The sequence below is a fragment of the Podarcis filfolensis genome (genome assembly GCF_964270895.1).
Source record: "Podarcis filfolensis genome assembly, chromosome: 3".
NCBI classification, from domain to species: Eukaryota; Metazoa; Chordata; class Lepidosauria; order Squamata; family Lacertidae; genus Podarcis; species Podarcis filfolensis.
Window position 1 is genome coordinate 101633131 of NC_139606.1, and position 20037 is coordinate 101653167.

A 20037-nucleotide genomic window follows, 5' to 3' on the forward strand; every position below is an offset into this window, starting at 1 on the left:
TACTCCTGGGCCGTCGTCAGCGAGAATTTGAACACTTGTAGGAAGAAATCATCATCATCAATTGATCATGCGTCACCCAGTTTCCTTCTCCCCAAATCCTTGCATGTGCTAGGAGTGTTAAGATTTTGAAGAACCTTGGACTCTCCTTGACAGTGAGCCAAAGTGAATCACGAGTCATCCCCATTTACTTCAATGGAAGAACTTAGCCAATATTCATGCCTTTTCCTTTGAAATCAGTGGGACTGAAAAGTGCTTTCCTTTGGCTGAGTCCTGACCTGGGGTGGTGGTAGCGGCGGCGGTTGTTTTTTTATTTAAACATAATAATAAAATGTTTATTTTCAATTTTCGTGGGAACACTAGTTTATATATGGGGATAGCAAAGCCATGCTTTCACCCGCTGAGCCAGAAGCTCCAGTGCTTGTGAAAGATCGCAGTGACATCCACAACTCACTTCAGCCGATGTCAATTGATTCTGTAACACAGTGACCGTCTCAGCTTAAATGTGCTGTAGCAGGAGAGAGGTGTATGGAAAGCAACGGAGGCATTATCTTGGCTGGCAGGGTTACTTGCAATTTGGAAGATATTTTCATTTAGTTTCGACCTTCCACAGCACTGCTGATTAAAATAAATACAGGGATGGTGCGGAGAGAGGCGACACACCTGCGTGCTCATCGCGCCCTCCAAGAAATTCACACATTACAGCGCTCTAGAGCGGTTATATTGGCTTGTGTAGACCTATCTTGAATAATTTCACATACACACAAGCACTAACTTCAGCCACACTTTGGAACCTTCCTTTGAAATATCTTGCAGTTACGGGACTTGCCACGATCCCGAAACTCCTTACTCCGAAGCAGATTGAGTAGCATTTATATTGTACGGCGCCTCCCCGGTGCTCCGACATAACAGCGCCATTCTGTGCGCGCTTAAGGGGTGTCCCTCCTAGTGAAATCAACATGACTTACTTCGGAGTAAGGGTTTATGGCGTCGGGGCAACCCGTATTTGCAAAAGCTTCTCAAATCCGCACTTGCCCTCTTCTCTCTGGCTGGGGACTTTTCGTAAAGCTTTCTGGTGGAGGAAACAAAAAAAGCAGCTGATTTTAAGCGGGGTGTCAGGAGGGGTGCGTGTGGAGGTTTAAGCACTGCACTCTTGTTCTGGGCCTTGATTGATCCGCTGTCGGTACCACCTCCCCCCCCCCCGGGGAAATGTTTATGTTACCTTTTTGCCAGTCTGTCTAGTTCTTCCACCAGTCTTTCAGGATTGTACTTTTCTTGCGTTGGAAAGGTTTGGGGAGACGGCTTAGAGCAGTGGCGTAGCGTGGGTTGTCAGCACCCGGGGCAAGGCAAGTAATTTGCGCCCCCTAACCCTAAGCCCCAGATGTTGCGCCCGGTGCGGCCGGCCCCCCCTGCACCCCTCACGCTACGCCACTGGCTTAGAGGCCAAGCTGCGCTTATATAGAACACGGACAACTTGCTTGCCAAAGCGCTCTTGGGTTTGTTTGCAGAGCCTGGTTGTGCCTAGGTGAAATGGGAAGGGCGAGCCAGGTGGACAAGTTAAGGAACAAGCCCCCCCCCCAAAAAAAGAGAAACCACACTCGGCATGCTTGCAAGGACCAAAGGGGAACTGCAGTTCAGCCTCTGGACTCTGTTGGTTCGCCACCACCACCGCCCTTTCTCTTCACAGACATGAAACGCGGATATGGAAATCAATATATAGACAGTACGGAGGGCAGATAATGGACCAGGATCGGTGGATGTAATAATCTGCATTTAGGGCTTGCTATTGTTTGGATCGAGCTCTCCCCGCTCTCTCTCTCTCACACACAACATTAGAACTTGCGGCTTTTCTGATATTTGTGGTAGTTGCTTTATTTTCTTGTTGTACTTTGGCAAATCCAAGGCCATAAATCCCCCCCCCAAACAAACATACACCCAGACCCGCGAGCTCCCACCCCCAGTTTGGGGGTACTTTCGGGCGAGGAAGAGAATGGCTGGCATTTAATTGGCGCTGCCCTCTTCTAGTGGCTTGGAGCTCCTCTGTTGCTTTGTTACTTTTGGGGAGGTGTTTATTGGAGGAAGGGGGGAGCCGAGGGGGAGGAGGAAATCAGGCTAATCAAACCTTTTGTCATGGCCAAATTCCCCCCTCGGGGTCTTTCCAAACATTTGTTTGAATAATTTACCTCCAGAATAGAAAAAATACTAATTGATTTTAAAGGGCGGCGCGCCCGCCCCTTCGGAGAAAAGCGAAAACGCAGCGCAAAGACTCTTAACTGCTGCAAAGTTCCCTTACGGAATGTTGGAGCCCCGGATTTAAAGGGGCCACGTCCCGTTTCTTTGGCCGACGCAGCAGGCGCCACGCGACGGCCCCGTCCCCCTAAGGGTGCTGGTCCCAATCCAGGGAAGGTGGGTTCAATCTTTTTTGGGGGGAGTTGGGGTGATCAGTCCCTTCGAAATGTAGGGTGGGGTATTTCTGCCTCGTCTCACCCGTGACGCAATACGGCCTGGCGGCCGCCCTGCCTTAAACTCCAATGTACCTACTTAACAAACGCGCTTCTGATTTAATGTGGATAAGCCTGGGTCGGAATTTCCACTGAAAAGAAAAGCCGGGAGTGGCGTCGGGGCTAGAAACAAGCGCTGCCTACGCGGGTTCAAATCTCTGCCCAGCGAAGAGGCGCTTTGGGGCAGGCACCCTCTGTGCCTGAGCCTACCTCACAGGGTCGTTGTGAGGGCCAAATTGCACGGATTGCTTTAGACGGATCGGGGCCACCGAGCGTCGTCTCCCACCCCCCTCCCCGAGACCCCAGAGCTGCGTACACGTTCCTCTTCGAAGGCGCAGAAGGCAGGAGGTGGCGTTGGCTGGATGAGGTGGGAGCAGGCAGCCCCGGGTGGTTGCAGTCGAGAGCGGGGCGGCGAGGGCGGAGGGGCTGCAGGTTCAGCGCCTGCTCCCCGCTTCCCATTCAGGGCCGGGTTTTGATGCGATTCATTAGAAGTAACGAGTTGACATTAGGTAAATCGGCATTGAGGGAGCTTTTCTTCGAGTGTATGGCGAAGCTTCATTACAGCCATCACTAACAAGGCGTGCAATCGCTCTGATTGGGCAGCCTTCTTCCAACGGCGGGGCCTCGAACAGGATGCCCCCCTAATGAGGGTCACTGCCAGAGATTGATAAGATATTCAGGGTCCCCCCCCTCCTCCCTCCTCCTCCTCGCGCCAGGAATTTGGGAATTAAAAGAGAGAGAACAATTTGGATGGAAATCGTAGCACTCTGGTTTTTCTTGTTTAGTTCTTGTTTGGAAATCCGGAGGAAAGTGGAGAATCGGACTTCAGCCATGCCTGTGCTTTGCCTGCGCTCTCTCGGCGTCTTCCTTTTCAGGCCTGTGGACGGGAGAAACTTCTCTGGGCTGTGCGTCTTTCCTTGGGCTTGCTGAGCGCGGAAGGGCTTGTTTCTGTTTAAAACCCAGCGTAGGATCCGACTAACACCGTCCCCTACGTTTTGGCATGGGAACGTTAACCTTTGTCCTCCTCCCTGATGGCTAAATCACGAGGCGGCTATCAGTCCCAACGGCCTGGCTGGCCCTTGTCAGCCCTTGCCAAGAAGCCCGAGCGTGTCTTCTACTTAACATAGCTAAATTACAGCTTCTAAATTAGATTAAGGATCTCCCTTGCACCGATTGGTGCGGCCTGATCCGGAGCCACTCAGAAGTAGAGCCCCCGCTGTACCTGGCGATATTTACTACCGAGGATGCGTATAACAACAGCATCCTTAAAGCACGTTTTCTTTGGAGTAAGCAATAGGTACTGTCTTCCAGTAACTGTAACTATTCTTTAAAGTTTACGCCTGCACTGATACATGCACGCACGCGTATTGAAATTTTTCAATAACAAAATTTAACGGTATTCAAGACCGTGCAGGGAAACGATTTCCAGGTTATGGCTGCAGTTTGAAACACAGTGACTTAGGAGATCAGTGCCACCGGACTCAGTGGGATTTATACAATCAGGATTTTGCCCGCAGGACTGGGCACCACTTTCTGATCCTAAACACATGGGGCCATAACCCAGTGGGCAGGTGAAGCTCGATCCCAGGATTGTTTACTCGGGAGTAAGTGCCACTGAGACCAATGCTGCTCCCCCCCCCAAGTATAATGGGACTGTAGCCTGAAGCCAGTTTAAGTTCCACTGAAATAATTGGGCCGCTCCTAACTCTAAATTGAAGCCATAGGGTGCGGATAAGTCTACAATTTTATATACACTTACCTGGGCGTAATTACAAGTAAATAAGGATCAACATTTACTTTGGAGTAGCTTCGTTTGCATAAGATCAGTCTGAGCGCCTGACTGTTAGTCACTTGGGACTGAATTTCTAAGTACCTGCATTTAATCAGGGGGTATTGTTACTTGAGATACAGTCCTCTGAAATGTGCGTGAATTATTGCGAAGCATAAATTGTTTGGGATCCCGAGTAACCGGGGAAAAGTGCAAACCTTCAGACAAGCAAACCCAAGGTCCCCGTGGGGGAAAGTTGGGTGGGTGGTTGAAAATAGTGCAGAAATCGGAAGACTTGAAGCAAAAGACATTCCACCTGGAATTAGAGTGTCCTTGTCAGGAACTGGAAAAAAGAACTACCCGGACAAACTATAGGAGAGAGGGTTCGTTTTCGAGTCAGAGAAACAGGATTTGCTACCAGAGAGACCTTTTTGAAAACGAGAGCTCTGAATTCCTGCAACAAACTCATTGCAAGGGAGTTGGAGAGGGCTGCTTTAGAAACGCAACTATTCCTTTTAACAGAAGAACAACTTTTTCCTCCGCACAGAATTTATTGGCTTCAAAACTAGGCATACACACACGTTTTGCATTCTTCCTAACCGAAACCAATTCGGTTTCTTTGTCACTCTGAATAGCACAGTCCTACACGTTTGTCTGCTTAGAAGAAAACCTCGCTGGATTCAACCACTAGATAAAGGAGTTTAAGGCTGCAGCCTTAACGTCGATATTACCAGCAGAAAAGAAATACTGAAATATATATATATATATTATAGGTTTCCCCTTGAACCTTTGGAGGTGGCTTTGAGCCAGTTAATACAAACTTATCCCCACCAGCCCGCCCCCCCGCCAAAGTCCTTTGCCTTCGGTTTTTACACCCGCGTGGACAACACACCCTTCACATCAACCGGATTGAATTACACCTGCCGAGTGGGTCAAACTTAAGAGGACGTCTAACATATGTATTCGTTTCTTATTTATTCTGAAATGGGGAAGGGAGCCTTCTTCTTTTTAAGGATATAATTGTACCAGGACATAATCACTGCTTGCTATTAAGTAATTCAATGAAAACCCTGTTGTTGTTGTTGTTGTTGTGTCTAGGGGTGTGTGTGTAATTGTGACTGATCTGAGTTCTCCTTTCCTTTTCCTTTTTTTCCGGTTTCCCTTTCTTAATTCTTCCCTGTTCTTCCCAACACTTCTTTAATTTCCAGAGGAAGCCTAGAATTGTACTTCAGCACACAATCTGAACACACACATAAAAGCAGGTGAGAGAATCTGACCCGCCTGGTAGGTCGTTCCGGACAGAATCAGGATTAAAGGAAGGTGGGGGGCTGCAGGAAAGAGGGATAAACTGGGAAGCACAAAAGAAAGCAATCCCGCAGACAAGGAGAGACAACCCCCCCCATCCCTCAGTGATTACATTTGAACCAAAGGAGCTTGAAGTCCCAAGACAAGGCGCGGTGGAGATGCTAAGTGTTAAGATGACGCTTTCAGGATCCGCACTTATGGTATCACGCTCCATTCACACGAATGGGATTTGCCTCTCGGTGGCGCGGGATGGCATCCACCGAGTTGCCCAAAGAGAGACTGGATTTTACAGCAAACACGCGCAAGAGGAGCGCCGCCTCCTCCCCAGACCCTGGACGACCGGGAAAGAAGCCCCATTGAATTCAAAGGGACTGACTTCCGAGGAAGACAATTACTTGGGAACCCGCTTCCCTCAAATTAGGTGCTCCAGGTAGTTCCAGCACTGGGGAAATCGTCTCCGGGATCTAAATGCTGAAACAACCCCTTCCAAACGAGTGATGAGGTGGAAGAGCGGTCAGAGACGGCTCCCCCCCACTCAGCGCGCCCCGCCATCCTGTCCAAAGCACGTTACTTGGGAAGCAAGCCCCACTGATCTCTCCCGGGGAATTGACTTCTGTTCCTCTTAGCCTGTTCAAAATGAGGTTGCAAAATGCCCTTTGGTGAAAGGGATGGGGGGGCGGGTAAATAAATGCAGAGCCCCAAGGAAGGAGCAAGCGTGTCGAAGAAAAGACAAGCAGGCTGCGAGCAGAGGCGTTGTACCCGCTACGACCTCTCTCCTCTCCTCTCTCTCTCCCTCCCTCCCTTCTCCTCCCCTCCCGGGCTCCTTAGCAAAGATGGGGATCGAACTCTATCCCCGAGTTCTTAAGCCATCGGGTCACGGAAGTGAGATACGGGGTGGGAATGGATCCTTAAAAAGAAAGAAAACATAACCCTGAACAAGCAAAAAAAGCAGCAGCTTTTCCAGTGGGACCTGAACGTATGAATTAAAACAAAAACAAAAACACAACCATCCCCCCAAACAAACCGCCACTTACAGGATCCGGAAAGGATTTTCAAGGTCAGCATGGCTTGCTGTCTTTGGCCCGGGTGAAGAGGCGGAAGAGCGGACGGCTCGGCTGCTGGGATCTTTCCTCCGATCACTCTTTCTCTTTTCACCTCCTCCTCCTCCTCCTTCCTTTCTGTCTGTCTCTTTCTCTCGCTCGCTCGCTCGCTCTCCGGCTCCAGCGGCTCTCAGGCTCAGCAGTTTGCTTGCAAAAAAAAAAAAAAAAGGAAAAAAAGCGCCTCTCCTCTCTCTCTCTCTCTCTCTCTCTCTCTCTCTCTCTCTCTCTCTCTTTCTTTTCCGGGGGCTCTGTGTTCGCCAATTCCATTGACAGTTTTCAGCCAGCAGCTGCAGTCATTAAAAGGCATTTACACCCTGGCCTCCTCCGTACAAAGATAGCGCGCCAACAATTATCTGCTTGTACGTTTAAGGACAGGAGAATGTGTCCCTAACAGGCTTAGGCGAGGGGAGATGGAGAGCTCCAGTCGCCCTGCTTAGGGCAAAGCCTATCCTCGCTGTCCGCCGCCCCCCCCACCCGATACCCGGTAACAATGCCCAAAGTTTGTCCGTGCGCTTGTGTGCGCGCTCGGGTGTTTGGGGAGGATAACCTCAGCAGGGGCCACAGAGGCACCGGTATCCTGAAACAAGGTTGGGGTCGGCATTGGGGAGATAGCTGACGCTGCGTTAGAAACAGAAGTCCGGGGCTGTCTGCAGAAAGTCGCCTTGGGGACGGCCGAGCTAAGAATCAACACGTCTTAGTCAGAAGAAGACGACGACCCGGGCTTGTTTCCACCTGCTGAGATGTCCTTTCATATTTTGCCCCTTATCCATCTTAGTCCCTTGTATGGGAAAAGGAAGCCCCCACTAGGGAGGGCAGAAGCTTGTTGCATCCGATTCGTGAAGACTCAAGAGAAAGATATGGGCATTTATTCTTTTCAGGATGTTTCTGCGCTAGGAGAGAATTGGAGCTCAGCTGAGAAGTGTAATAAACCCCGTCTTTTCCCCATAGTTTGTCGATTAAGCGCCTGAAGGGGCTGGGTGAAAGTTAGCGGGAGAGAGAAATACAACTTCTGTGTGGGTCCCCCATCTCTATCCCCGCAACCCCAAACGCCTTACGTCGAAGTCAAACCCATCCGTGAACCCCACGTTTAAAGTGTGTGGAGACCTTTTGCTCGAGAGAGGCAGGATTCGAAGGGCGGCTGCGGCCCAGGCCCGTTTACTCCGAAGGAAGGCCCGTGGATCTCAACGGGCCTTAACTCCGGAGCAGACACGTGTAGGATCCAGCTGTTACGAAGCTGTCGCGCTGAAAGACACGGACGGGCACGAAAGGTTCTTGGGAGCAGGCAACGTCTGGGTTGGAAGAAGGAACAGTTTGGAGACTAGTGGTAGTTTTTCTCCCCAACTGCTTTCTTCCTAATCGTGTAAGACGAACAGAGCGAAGAAAGAAGTCTTGCCCCGCTTTCCCATTTCCCGAATCCTTAACCTCATTTCTCCCCCTTGTTTATAATCCTTTACCTATAAGAGAATGCTTGTAATGATGAGGTGCTCTGTATGACCCTACTCCCTCCCTCTTTTCTTGCTGAACACGACGGTGGGCAATTCCTGGCTTTCATAAAACCGACCGCGTAGGGCTGAAATTTGAGCTGGGGCAAGGGACTGAGGATGGCGAGGCAAGGATTCCTCAGCTCCCACCCCAGCCCACCCCTCCCGGCCAATACGTTAACAGAAGTGTTTAAGTACATCACTAAAAATTAAGAGGGTGAGTTGTTTTCATTAGGAATATGAACCAACGTAGCACACCCCCGTTGACAGTTTGCTAGAGAAGTGATGAATACATAATCCAGCCAGGATCTTCCAGTCCAATAGCTATTCCAACTGGACCTATTCATCTGCCACTTGGCATTTGTTTCATGGGGGCTGCGCAGTGAAAAGATCCCGACCAGTTTGGGAGTCCGGTTAAAGACTCTCTCTCTCTCTCATTGCAGCATTGCGAATTATGATGATGATTATCCCCCCCGAATAAGCCAAGTCACGCGATGTTTCCCCATTTTAATTGTACATCTGCCCCCACCTCTTCCCTCTCCGCTCCCATTGATGTCTGCAAGGAGTTTGGGCTCCATGTCTCACCCCCCTAGCCCTCCCCTCGTACTACTAGATCTGCATCGGAATGCAGAGCAAAGTTTCTCTCCCCCCCAGGTTTTTTTTTTAAAGTTTTGAATTCCTCAATGATTCCCCCCCCCCTTCTTCTTCTAGAAAGACGGCTTAGGATAATTATTTCAGCTTTATTGAGGGCAGATTAGGAAAAGTCTGGATGCTGCGTTTCAATACGCGTTCTACATGCCTTGACAATGTCCGCATTGTTTTGCTACTGTGTGTGAACCCATTCAAAATATACACTTTTTAACACCAACCAAAGTCCTGTCTAAATATACACAGTAAGGCTGGAAAGACATCCATGACCCGTACAAATCTCTGTAAATCACACTTCCATAGCCGCAGCTACCAAACAAAAGGAGTTACCAGCTCAAGATGCCGATTAAAATCGCCTTAAAAGGAACGCACCTAAAGGATAAATGGAGGCAGGCGGCTGGACGGAAAAGGCCGGCTTAGCTTTAGGGCCAGAGATAAGCATGCAGCGATTTGTTTTCACCTATAGATATAGGTGTAAATATGGGGTTTCCACCAGACTCCGCCCTCCACGAATATTTTGATTACTCTTCGACCTTTAAAAAAGAAAGAAAGAATTGAGACGGGTGAGAAACCTACGAAGAGATGCAACCAATCCTTAGGATATTATATCAGGGCAATATCCCCGGTGGGTTTACGAAACTCGCTTGGGCAGGGCGAAAGGTCTGCGGTGAGCAGCGTCCAGGGGCGCGCGGGGGAGGGAATGAGGACCACTTTGGGGGAAGTTCTGGGCTGCAATCCGAGCCCACCCACCCGGCCCCTGAAAAAGAATTCACCAGAGCGTAATTATGTCCGCCACAATCCTCAAACAAACAAACAAATAAACAAAGAAAAGAGGCTGGATCGGAGCCTCCTGTGGCCCCGCGCGTCAAGACTGCGGAGGGTGGCCTGTGGTGGCCACATTCGGAAGCCAGAGCTCCACTGGCTGCGTGGGGCGTTTTCTCCCGGGTGAAGGGCGCGTGGGAGCTCGCAGCCCGATTTGGAACTCGGTCCCGTCGGCCTCAGTTCCCCGCGGTTCCTTCTTGGGACTCTCCCAGCCCCAGATCCCGGCGATCCAATGGGGAAAAAACGAGTTTGGCAAAGTTTTGTCTTGTGAGGCCAGCCTCTCAGAAACTCAGAGCGGGGTGGGGTGGAGGGCAGGGGAGAGAGAGGGAGAAGGAGAGAGGAAAGGAAGCTCACCCTCTCCTCCTTCTCCCTCCACCCCCCCACCCTCCCCGCGCCTCCCCTGCATTTAGATGCTGCTCCTGGCAGGGTCAGCGGCCTGAGGATGGGCCTAATGATCTCATCTAGCTTTTCTTCCCCGGCGCTATTAGTGCTCAGATAGGCAGAATGAAGCGCAACTACGTGCAAATCATGTGTAAATGGTCTCCGTTCGGAGCCCTTTCTCTCGAAGACCGAGCTCAGGGCGGGCTGGTTGGCCCAGGTCTCTTCGTTCTCTCTACTTTCTCCTCGCTTCCTTTAGCTCAAAGGGGGGTTCTCCTGAAAGGCGGCGGTCATATTCCGCGTGTAATTGCTGATCCCATTCAAACGAGGCGCTGCGCACTGCCTTGCGCATCCGCCTCCCACCAAAGAATTTATTTAAAAACCATTTTTATTTAGGGAATGGAATGGTGGGGAGTGTTGGGGGGGGGACGAGAGACGCAGCGAGAGAAGTGGAAGTGCTAAGATTAGGAGTTGCAAAGATTAACACACATACACAAGCTTTCCTCCGATCGCCCTCCCCCCCCCCGCCCCTCCTCCCGGCTGGCTGGCTGGCTGGCTTCTTCCTTCCCAACTCCCCTCCCCTTCGCCTTTGGGCGCCGTGGTAAGAGCCCTTTTTCTTACGTAGTCCCCCATGATTGGCAGGCCTGACAGTGATTGGCAGGGCGCTGCCATGGCGACGCCACAACGACACCCGGCGGGCCAATAGAAAAGCGAAACAAAATGCTTCGGCGCTGCACTCACGGTGGATTTAGGAGAGATATTATGAGGCTGTTGTCATTAGGGCGATCGCGGCCGAATCACTGAATCGCTTTGCGCCTCGGCGGCGGCGGCGGCGGCGGCAACAGCAGCGCCCGGGTCGGGAGGTGTGTGTGTGTGGAGAGAGCCCGCAGCAGCGCGCGGATGCCTGCCTGCCCGCCCGCCTGGGCACGCGTGTGCGTGTGAGTGAGCGAGCGAGCCGGTGCCTGCCTGCCCGTGTGCGAGTGTGTGTGAAAGGTGGTGGGAGTGAGTGAGTGTGTTTGTGTGCGTGTATGAGAGAGAGAGGGGAGTGCGCGCGCGCGGCTGAGTGCGTGTGTGCGTTTGGATGAGGGTCTCTATGTGGCTGCGCGTGCGGGTGCGGGTGTGGATGCGCGTGGGGTGCGTGATCCCCCTGTCCCTCCCCTCTTCCTCTTCTTCTTTCTCTGCGCCTTCTCCGTCTTCCTGTCTTCCTTTCTTTTCGCTTTGATCCAGCTCCTCTCTCTCTCTTTCTCTCTCTTTTCCTTTCTCTCTCTCTCTCTCTTTCTCTCTCTAGTTTTCCGACCCCCCTTCCCCGTCCGCCAGGCTGGGTCCCATGGTGTTCAGGTCCCCTCTAGAGCTCTATCCCACCCACTTCTTCCTGCCAAACTTCCCCAGCGACCCGCACCACCACCACCGCTCGCTCCTTCTGGCCAGCGGTGGCAGCAGCTCCGGACCTGGAGGAGGAGGAGGAGGCAGCGGCGGTGGCAGCGGCGGCAGCGGCAGTGCCGCCACCGGTTGTAGCGGAGGAACCGCCGGTGGCGGCGGAGGAGGAGGAGGCGCCTCTCGAGGAGCCCCGGAAGAACTGTCCATGTTCCAGCTGCCCACACTCAACTTCTCCCCGGAGCAAGTGGCCAGCGTCTGCGAGACGCTGGAGGAGACGGGCGACATCGAGAGGCTGGGCCGCTTCTTGTGGTCGCTGCCGGTAGCGCCAGGGGCATGCGAGGCGATCAACAAGCACGAATCCATCCTGCGCGCCCGGGCGGTGGTGGCCTTCCACACGGGCAACTTTCGAGACCTTTACCACATCCTGGAGAACCACAAGTTCACCAAGGAGTCGCACGGCAAGCTGCAGGCTATGTGGCTGGAAGCGCACTACCAGGAAGCCGAGAAGCTCCGCGGGAGACCTTTGGGCCCCGTCGACAAGTACCGCGTGCGCAAGAAGTTCCCCTTGCCCAGGACCATCTGGGACGGCGAGCAGAAGACGCACTGCTTCAAGGAGAGGACTCGCAGCCTCCTGAGGGAGTGGTACCTCCAGGACCCCTATCCCAACCCCAGCAAGAAAAGGGAACTGGCGCAGGCCACCGGCCTCACCCCCACGCAAGTGGGCAACTGGTTCAAGAACCGCAGGCAGAGAGACCGGGCGGCCGCCGCCAAGAACAGGTCAGTGCCAGCCGGCTGAAGCTGGGCGTGTGTGGGGAGGGGGGGAGGCTTGAAGGTGGGGGTAGGCAGCGGGTGTGCGGGGCTCACACAGCCAGGACACAAACCCATGTCCATCCCACGCGGGGCCTGCCTTGCCTAGATCGGACGCCTCGCCTCCTGCAAGTCTCCCAAGAGTGAGAACGCCTTGCGAGGCTTGACCCTTTGAAAAATCGCCTTTGGGTTCAGTTCTGCGTGTGTGTGCGTGTGATATGGGGGACCTTAAATCTTGTCCTAGAGGGCTCGCTGGCTTCAACAGCAGGGATAAGGAAGTCAGTGGGCTCTGTTAAAAAGCAAAACGAGGCCCTTAGAGGGTTCCCTCCCCACCTGGGAGCTATCAAGGGGACTACGCAGCCAAAGACAGGGCTCGCTTCCCCTTCCCGAATGGGCTGCTCAACAGAAGCAACTCGATTCCGCCACCCGTTCAAAGTTTCACATTCTTTCCAAACTCCGTCTCTCTCCTTCACAGTTCTAAATAGGACACCCCGTCTCTCAGTAAAATGCTTTGCAGTTTTCTGAACGCAGAATGTATGTCTGTGTGTGTATGCGTGCGCGTGTGTGCCTACTCTAACTAGGGATCCAAAAACCACAAAATAAAGGGACTTTATCTTCAGCCGAGTCCCCACACTCAGTGGAACCAACTGAGAGAAATGGGTGTAAACCCTCTTAGCTCTAGATGGAGCTCTTAATTTAATTAAAATTTTCATTCTCCTTTTCGCACGTCCTCTTTCTTTTTGTTCATAGATTGCCTATTATTTTTACCGCCATGATTGTTATTGCTACATCAACAATAACAACAGGGACAACTCCTCGCAGCGAAATGCAGAAGGGGTGCGGATTAGATGTATTTTTTTTTTATTTGTGCCGTGAAAGCTGTATTTGGCAACTTAACTTTTCTCCCCTCCGCCCAAGCTATAAACAGTTTAAACAAACATAATAATGCGAAGCGTTCTTCCACAGAGCGAAAAGAAGGCAGCTGTCCCTCTATTGTTCTTATTAATTATATAAAAAAACAAAACAAATTCATTTGCCGAAAGGAAGACAGGCGAGAGGGTGGGGGTGCGGGGGTGCGGAAATAAAAATAAAATGAAGGGAAAGCATTTTTTTAAGCTATCCGCCCTCTCCTATCTCTGTTTCCGGATGTCATTAGTTTGAGTTATGCATGTTTATGAGTATGTAAATAAATATGCAGGGGTTTGTGTGAGCAGGCGTGATTTTATTGTGTCGGTGTGCCACGCAGAATCTTCTTGCCAATCCAAATTGCTCAACGTGGCTTTAAGAATGTTGGGGTTTAAATAATAGCTTTGAAAATAAATAAGATCACAAAGAATTTTAAGGGTCCCATGAAACAATGCAGAAAATATAAACAAAGGGTGGCACTTTACCTCCTCCAATTGGACTTTCCCAGTTTATATAGCAATGTATATTTTGGTAAAGTTTAATCTGAAATGTAGAGCAGGGGGTTGAGGGGGAAGCAAGAAAGCATAAAAATAAAATAAAAAAACCACCTTCCAGCTTCATCAATGGAGGGAGAATAGATCGACTCATAACAGAGAATCCGGAAAGTTGCTAAAGGTTTGGGTTGACTCACCGAGTTGTCAGTAGGTGACTAGGAACTGTAAGGCAGCGGTGGAGGGACGGTGGGGGGGGGGGGAATAAGTAAATAGTATGGAAATAAAAAGTGCAGAAACGCAATTTAAATATGTAATATATTTAAAATCACTTCACTGCGGAGGTGAAGAGGGGGATTAAAATCTTACAGGATCCAGTTGCCCGAAGGCTGTCTTTCAAAACATTTTACAAAGGATTTCAGGGCTCGGCACAATGTTTGTTTTGTTTATTTGTTGGCTATTTTCTTTTGCCTCTGATCCTACACTTTTTTTAAAAAATGCACTGGCCTTTGGGGGTGTGCAATCAACTTCTCAGTGTACTCAGCGCCCCCCACCCCAGCTCTCTTGATCTGAACGGCTCAAGAGTTCATAACCGTCCAGCGCCTTGTGTGTTAGTATTCAGAATATTCTGCTGCGGTTGCAGATTGTTTTTTCGCTGGGCTTGGTTTCCCCAGCCACCCACCCTATAGAAATCCACTTAGTTGTTGACTGTTATAAAGAGCAGCGGCCGAGATTCCTTTGTCTCTTGGCGGTCTGTATGTTTCCAAAGGCAGTCTGAGAATTCGGGCGTCGGCCCCAACAAAAGCAATAAATAAATAAAACTATAAATGCATTGCTGGAAAATACACTTGTGTGTGTGTGTGTAAAAGAGAGAAGATTGAGCATGCAGATGACTTGGGAAATGCTGCTCTCCGGACACCCTCTCCCCACAAAACAGTGTCCTCACTTGGTTTGGGTGCTTGTTTATTTTATGGGGTTTTTTGAAAGTGTTGCAAGTGCGTATATCGGTACGCATTTATTTAAGTGATTCACGGGGGCTATCTGAGAAGGCGCCACCCTTTGCTTCTACAGACCACCGTTTGTGACTGTCCACGTTTGTTGTTAGGGCTAGACTGTCACTCAATGGGGGCGGCGGCGGCGGCAAATGCGCTAGAGGTTAGATCGAGGCCCACAGATGGCCGCTCCTCGCAAGTGAAACCGGCCACAGGGATAGAGATAGTGTGAGTAAGGGGAGCGTTAGCTTGAAACGGACTAATATTTTGCAAACCAACACGATAGCGGCCCGTTTGTGCGTTTATGTGCCTGCCTTGGCGTCTCTCTGTGTGTGTGCATTTCTGAACGTGCCAGTTGCTTTCCTACGCAAACCCTCTGTCTTCTCCACCCCGCTCTTTTTAAAAATATAATTAGAGCGTTTCTTTTACTCTGTGCTTTCCAAGCGACCTTTTCTCTCCGAAGTCCCTTTGCTTGCTTTTAACTCTCTCCCCCCCCCCAACAACCCCCCCCACCCCCTCTCCTTTGATTTGAAACACTTTTTGCGGAGGGCGAGAGGGCCATTGCAGGCAGGAAGCTGGCTTGCAGCGCCGCGCTGGGCAGCAAAGAGAAGGCGGCAGCGGGCCCCGTGGCTGGCCTGAGATCAGGCCGAAAGAAAAGAGAGAGGGGAGGAAGGAAGGATTCTCGATAAACCAGGCTAAGCGGTTGTTTGAGCGAAGGGTTTGCTGGAGAAAAGGGGAAGGTGTTTCTGGCTAGATCGGGATTGTTGCGCCCTCTTGGCAAGCGCCTTTGGGATCCGGGTCCCCTCCCTAGCCATGCGCTTTTACGCGCCTGGATTGCTGCGTTCGAGGGCCGCGTTTTCGGGGAGTCTCGCCTCTTTCCCTTTCTGTGTGGCTTTCCTTTCTGAGCAAGGATCTGTGTGCTCTTCCTTTGTCTCCCCACCAACCCCCAACCCCGCGTCCTGCAGGCTCCAGCACCAGGCGATCGGACAGAGCGGCATGCGGTCCTTGTCAGAACCGGGCTGCCCTACCCACAGCTCGGCGGAGTCTCCGTCCACGGCGGCCAGCCCCACCACAAGCGTCTCCAGCCTGACGGAACGAGCCGAGACGGGCACGTCCATCCTCTCGGTAACCTCCAGCGACTCAGAATGTGATGTATGATAACGGAACAAAAAACAAAACAGAATACTACAAAAAAATAACAAATAAAAAAGGAGGAAAAACAAACAAACCCTTAAAGGAGGAAATAAATAAATAATAATAATAATAAACCAATCAGGAAAAAAGGCAAAAATAAGCCCCCCCTTTCTCCACCCACCCACCTACCTACCCCGAGCGAGCGAGAACAGCCGCCCCCCTCTCCGAACTGCCCCGGCCTCCGAGGAAAGAAAGCAACAACGAGCCGCTTTCAGAACACTCGTAGGCAGAGCAGCGAAACAACGAGAGAGAAAATTACAAAAAGACCTTTAAAAGAGTTGTTGTTGTTGTTTTTAAAAAAAGGAATTAAAAACCCAAACCTTTACCAAGCAAATGATTGAAATAAGAAACAAACCATCCACTTAGGCAAAAAAATAAAAAATAAAAGCATAAAGGAGCAAACCACAAGTTGGACAGTTGCTGATTCTGGAGCGGGGGGGGGGAAATAATACTAATGCTCATACTTTGCTATTATAAATATTATTATGGCGAAAGGAAGAAAGAAAGGTGACATTTGTATTCTTTGTAGGACGAAAGCACGTTCCAGCTCTACTTTTCTTTTCCTCGTTTTGATTTTATTGTTCGCGCTTTCCCATGGACAGCATCTCACCCATTTTGCATGACGATGATTCAATTTGTATCTGGGGAAAAGGGGGGGATATGCTATTCTCTATAATAAATGAACAAAAAGGAGAAAAAAGACTGGGGTGTGGGACGGGAGGAAAACTCCGATCAAATTTGTACAAAGAGAGAGAGAGAGAGAGAGATGCTTTTTAAAAAGAAAAACGTTTAAAGGAACTCTTTGAAGAGGGAAATAACAAATGTTTATCGCCTTTTTTGTTGGGTTTTTATCAATCTTTGTCTCTCTGGATCTGTAATCCCCCCCCCCAAAGTCCAAGCGATGGTCTAATCTAGATGCATCTCCTGCTCCGCCTCCTCCTTTTCTCCCCCTCCGTCGTTGTTTTTATTTTATTTTTATTTTTTAAGAATTTTTATTCTTTTGTTCAACAGACAATCATTTTCTTCGTAAGCACCTTTTTTTCTACACGTCTGTCACTGCCTGTGTGGGTACTGGTTATAAATGTGGGAAAAGAATAGTTATGACTGTAACAGATTTTTATTTTTATTTCAAAATTTTATATGAATTATGTATATCTTAATGATGCGGTCATTTCCCCCAGTTTGTAATATATGTGTAGAAAATTGCTTGTATATTATATTTGCTCTTCTCTTTGACTTTTCTTCTCTCTGTCCCTTTGCCTTCTTCTCCCTTGCCTCTGCCTCTTTCTTTCTTTCTTTCTTTCTTTTCTTTCTTTCCTTCTTTCTTTCTTTCTTTCTCTTTCTTCTTCTCTTTCTTCTCCCCCTCCTCCGTCTTCTTCTTCTTCTTCCTCCTCCTCCTCCTCTTTTTTTTTTAAAGAAAAACATTTTCCCTGACTTGAGTTCCTTGCACAAACTTAGTTGTCAAGAGGTGATGGACTAGGTTTTCAAAAGGGACCTCAACGGTAGACGAAACGAGGCTTAGAGTGCCACTGTCCTCCTCTTATGCAAAAGCATTTTTGAGTATTTAAATAGCAGCTTTGGGGGTCTCTTCTAAAACTCCACGTAGGACACTTATACCACTGTTTCCCTTACTGCGTGTTTATCTATATGTACAAACTTTCTTAAAAAAAAAAATCAAATACAGTATTCCATTTTTCTTATCTATTCAGTGACGTTGGTGTTTTTCCTCTGCTGCACATAGAAACAGCCGCAAAGAAATGCTGTTTCGTTTTTTTAAAAATCTCTTCTCGTGTTGATTCAGTGATTCCACCCCTTTATGCAAGCTAGCAAGCCCCTTAAGCCGAAGCACTCGGAGTTAAGCCAATTTTTGCTCCCTTAACTTCTCAAAAAAGAAAAAAGAAAAAAAGAGCTTTCTCTGAAGTAAGTCCCGTTAAGTCCGGTAGGACTTCTCTGAGCTGCAAAGGTTAAGCCCCTGAGCCTAGCTTGGTCGACCATATAGTGTGCCTGTGGTTTGCACAGGGCTAAGAAAGCTGCCCGAACCTGTAACCTCATGCAAATTTACTTGGAAATAAATTCCATTGACTTCCATGGTAATTTCTTCCAAAGGAGTGTATGTTTAAGGTTCGGGATGCAAGCCTGCAAGGCTACTTGTTATACAGTGCAACCCTAATCATGTCTACTTAGAAGTAAATCCTATGGCATACAATGGGGCTTACTAGCTGGTCAGTGGTGTTAGGCTTGCAGCCCGCTAGAACCCCATCGCAATCCTTGAGGCTTTCTTCTTAGTCAATATTCTTGAGGTGCTGGGTGCGAAATTGCGCAGAGTGGGCATGTACGTATGTACCCAGACAATCGGGTGCCTGCACCCGTGTAGATGGGTGAGTTGAAGCGAGGGGTTACTTGGTGTTTTCTCTCCTGTGTGGCATGTTGCTCTCTGATGAAGGACCTGTGAGAAAACGTTGGGACGCCCCACGTTCCGGACAAAAATATAACCTGAGATTTGCAGGGTCTGAAGTGCGTGCGTAAACGTAGGCATATGTGCGTGCGTATAATTCCTAGCCCGCGCTCCCTTCTAACTCTAGGCTGCTCGGATACTCTTCCTCACTGTGTGACACCAAATCAATTTTCCTGCAAGTAAGTGGCATCGACCTAACTGGCGGTCCTTACTTCGGAAGAAGCACGGGTCGAGAGGTTCTGCTTAGGTGCTTGGGCTGGAAAGTGGGCATTGACCTCGAATCATCGGCAGAACTTCTCTCTTGAATTCTGCACCATTAGGAAATGGCTTTCCAACACGGTTTCTCCATCGTGTTTAGTTCCTTCTCCCTCTCCGCCTCCCAAATCAGCTTGACGACTTTTTAATTTGTTTTGCTTAAGTAAACTCCAGAGTGCAGTTTAGGACACTTTAGGGTGTTTGGGTATTTTGGGGTGTGGGGCGATGGTGGGTTTTTTTGGGGGGGATGAGGGGTGTCTGTAGCTTTAAATGCAAACATGACAACCAAGCAGCCGTCCGAAGCCACCTCACAAACCCCTTCTTCCCTAATCAGTTGTCGGCTCCTCCCCTCGAGTCCTAAGTAGATGGTTAATGTGTTGAAAAGAGCCTTTCTCTGCCCTCGCGAACAGGGGTCCCGCGTCACCTTTGGCGCATTCAAAAGTTTTCGCTTGGCCCCGGGGCAGGTTAGTCAGGCGTGAATTAAGAAGAGGTGAATTCTAAACTTGTTTTTACTTGAAAATACAATTTTGAAACTTTGATTGGGATTAAGGAGCAACGTGCCTGGAATTTTTCTTGACCATTTCCAAACTCGTTTGGGATTTCCGAATTACGTTGCTCCCGTGGCTTGTTGTGAAGGGACGTAGGGGGTGGGGAAGCGAGTGTGTGTGCGTGTAAATGGGACTTTTTCATTTGGGGTATTATTTTTTTCTTGCTAAGCAGAATGCGGAGCGTTTGCGCGTGTTTGATGGTGGGGTGTAAACCGCATTCCTAGTGAAACCCCGACCCTCGCCGCCTCGCACGCGAAATTAAGGCTTGCAAGCCTATGCCCGCTTGCTTGGGAGTAAGCCCCGATGGACTTACTTTTAAGAAAGAGGTCGTGGGATCAGGCTTGGCACTTGATCCACCCGACGTGAAAGGCGGCGAAGCCCCACTAATTTCCAGCAGAAGAGGTCGAGGCACGTGTTTCCTTCTTTCATGGACCGGACTTGGTCTGGATCGTGACCCTGTTTTATGGGGGCCTTATGTAAACGTGTTTTTTAAACAGGACTATCAAAGACAGAGAGAAAGGGGAGAGAGAAATCTACTTACTTTGATTGACTTATCCGTTTGTTAGGAATATCACGATTTCGAGCTTAACCGAGGTAGGAAAGGTTTCTAAAAGACAGAAAAGCTGGTATGTTGCAGAAATAGTAAAGCAATTCAGGAAACTTATTGGAATATTGAGAGAGGGGGAGGAACCAGGCGAGAGGCAGACTATCTCTGGTCCTTGAAAGATTTGGACCCTGGATGTTAACATGTTAAAACAGGAAGCTATCCGCTAAGTGCATGATGCTTATGAAGGTGTATTTCAGCCTATCGCCACCTTGCAGTGGTTCATCCAAAGTCCTGTTCCACTATCAAACTGGTTTAGAGTTGGATGTTTTTTGTTTTGGTAAAACCACAACAGATACCCATTTTCCCGGTTAAATCGAATTACCTGCAGTTCAAACAGGTTAGAACCAGCAGCAGGGACTAGTAACCCCTTGATCCTAAATGCTTCTCCTTGGAAAGCGATTCTGT

General features: G+C 49.6%; 1 protein-coding gene and 1 long non-coding RNA gene across 2 annotated transcripts in view; one reads left to right on the top strand and one right to left on the bottom strand.

The window, feature by feature from the left end:
* Positions 1-6806, bottom strand: part of LOC310758933 — a 46000-nt gene extending 39194 nt beyond the window's left edge. Inside the window, exon 1 of the long non-coding RNA XR_014546109.1 lies at positions 6606-6806. This is a non-coding gene — a long non-coding RNA (uncharacterized lncRNA). The remainder of the gene's footprint in view (positions 1-6605) is intronic.
* Positions 6807-10747: 3941 nt separating this feature from the next.
* Positions 10748-17177, top strand: SIX3 (SIX homeobox 3). Its single transcript, XM_083605745.1, has 2 exons — positions 10748-12154; positions 15539-17177. Exons 1-2 carry the CDS (start codon positions 11328-11330, stop codon positions 15729-15731), a joined length of 1020 nt encoding a protein of 339 aa, XP_083461871.1. The 5' UTR covers positions 10748-11327; the 3' UTR covers positions 15732-17177.
* The last annotated feature ends 2860 nt before the right edge of the window (positions 17178-20037 follow it).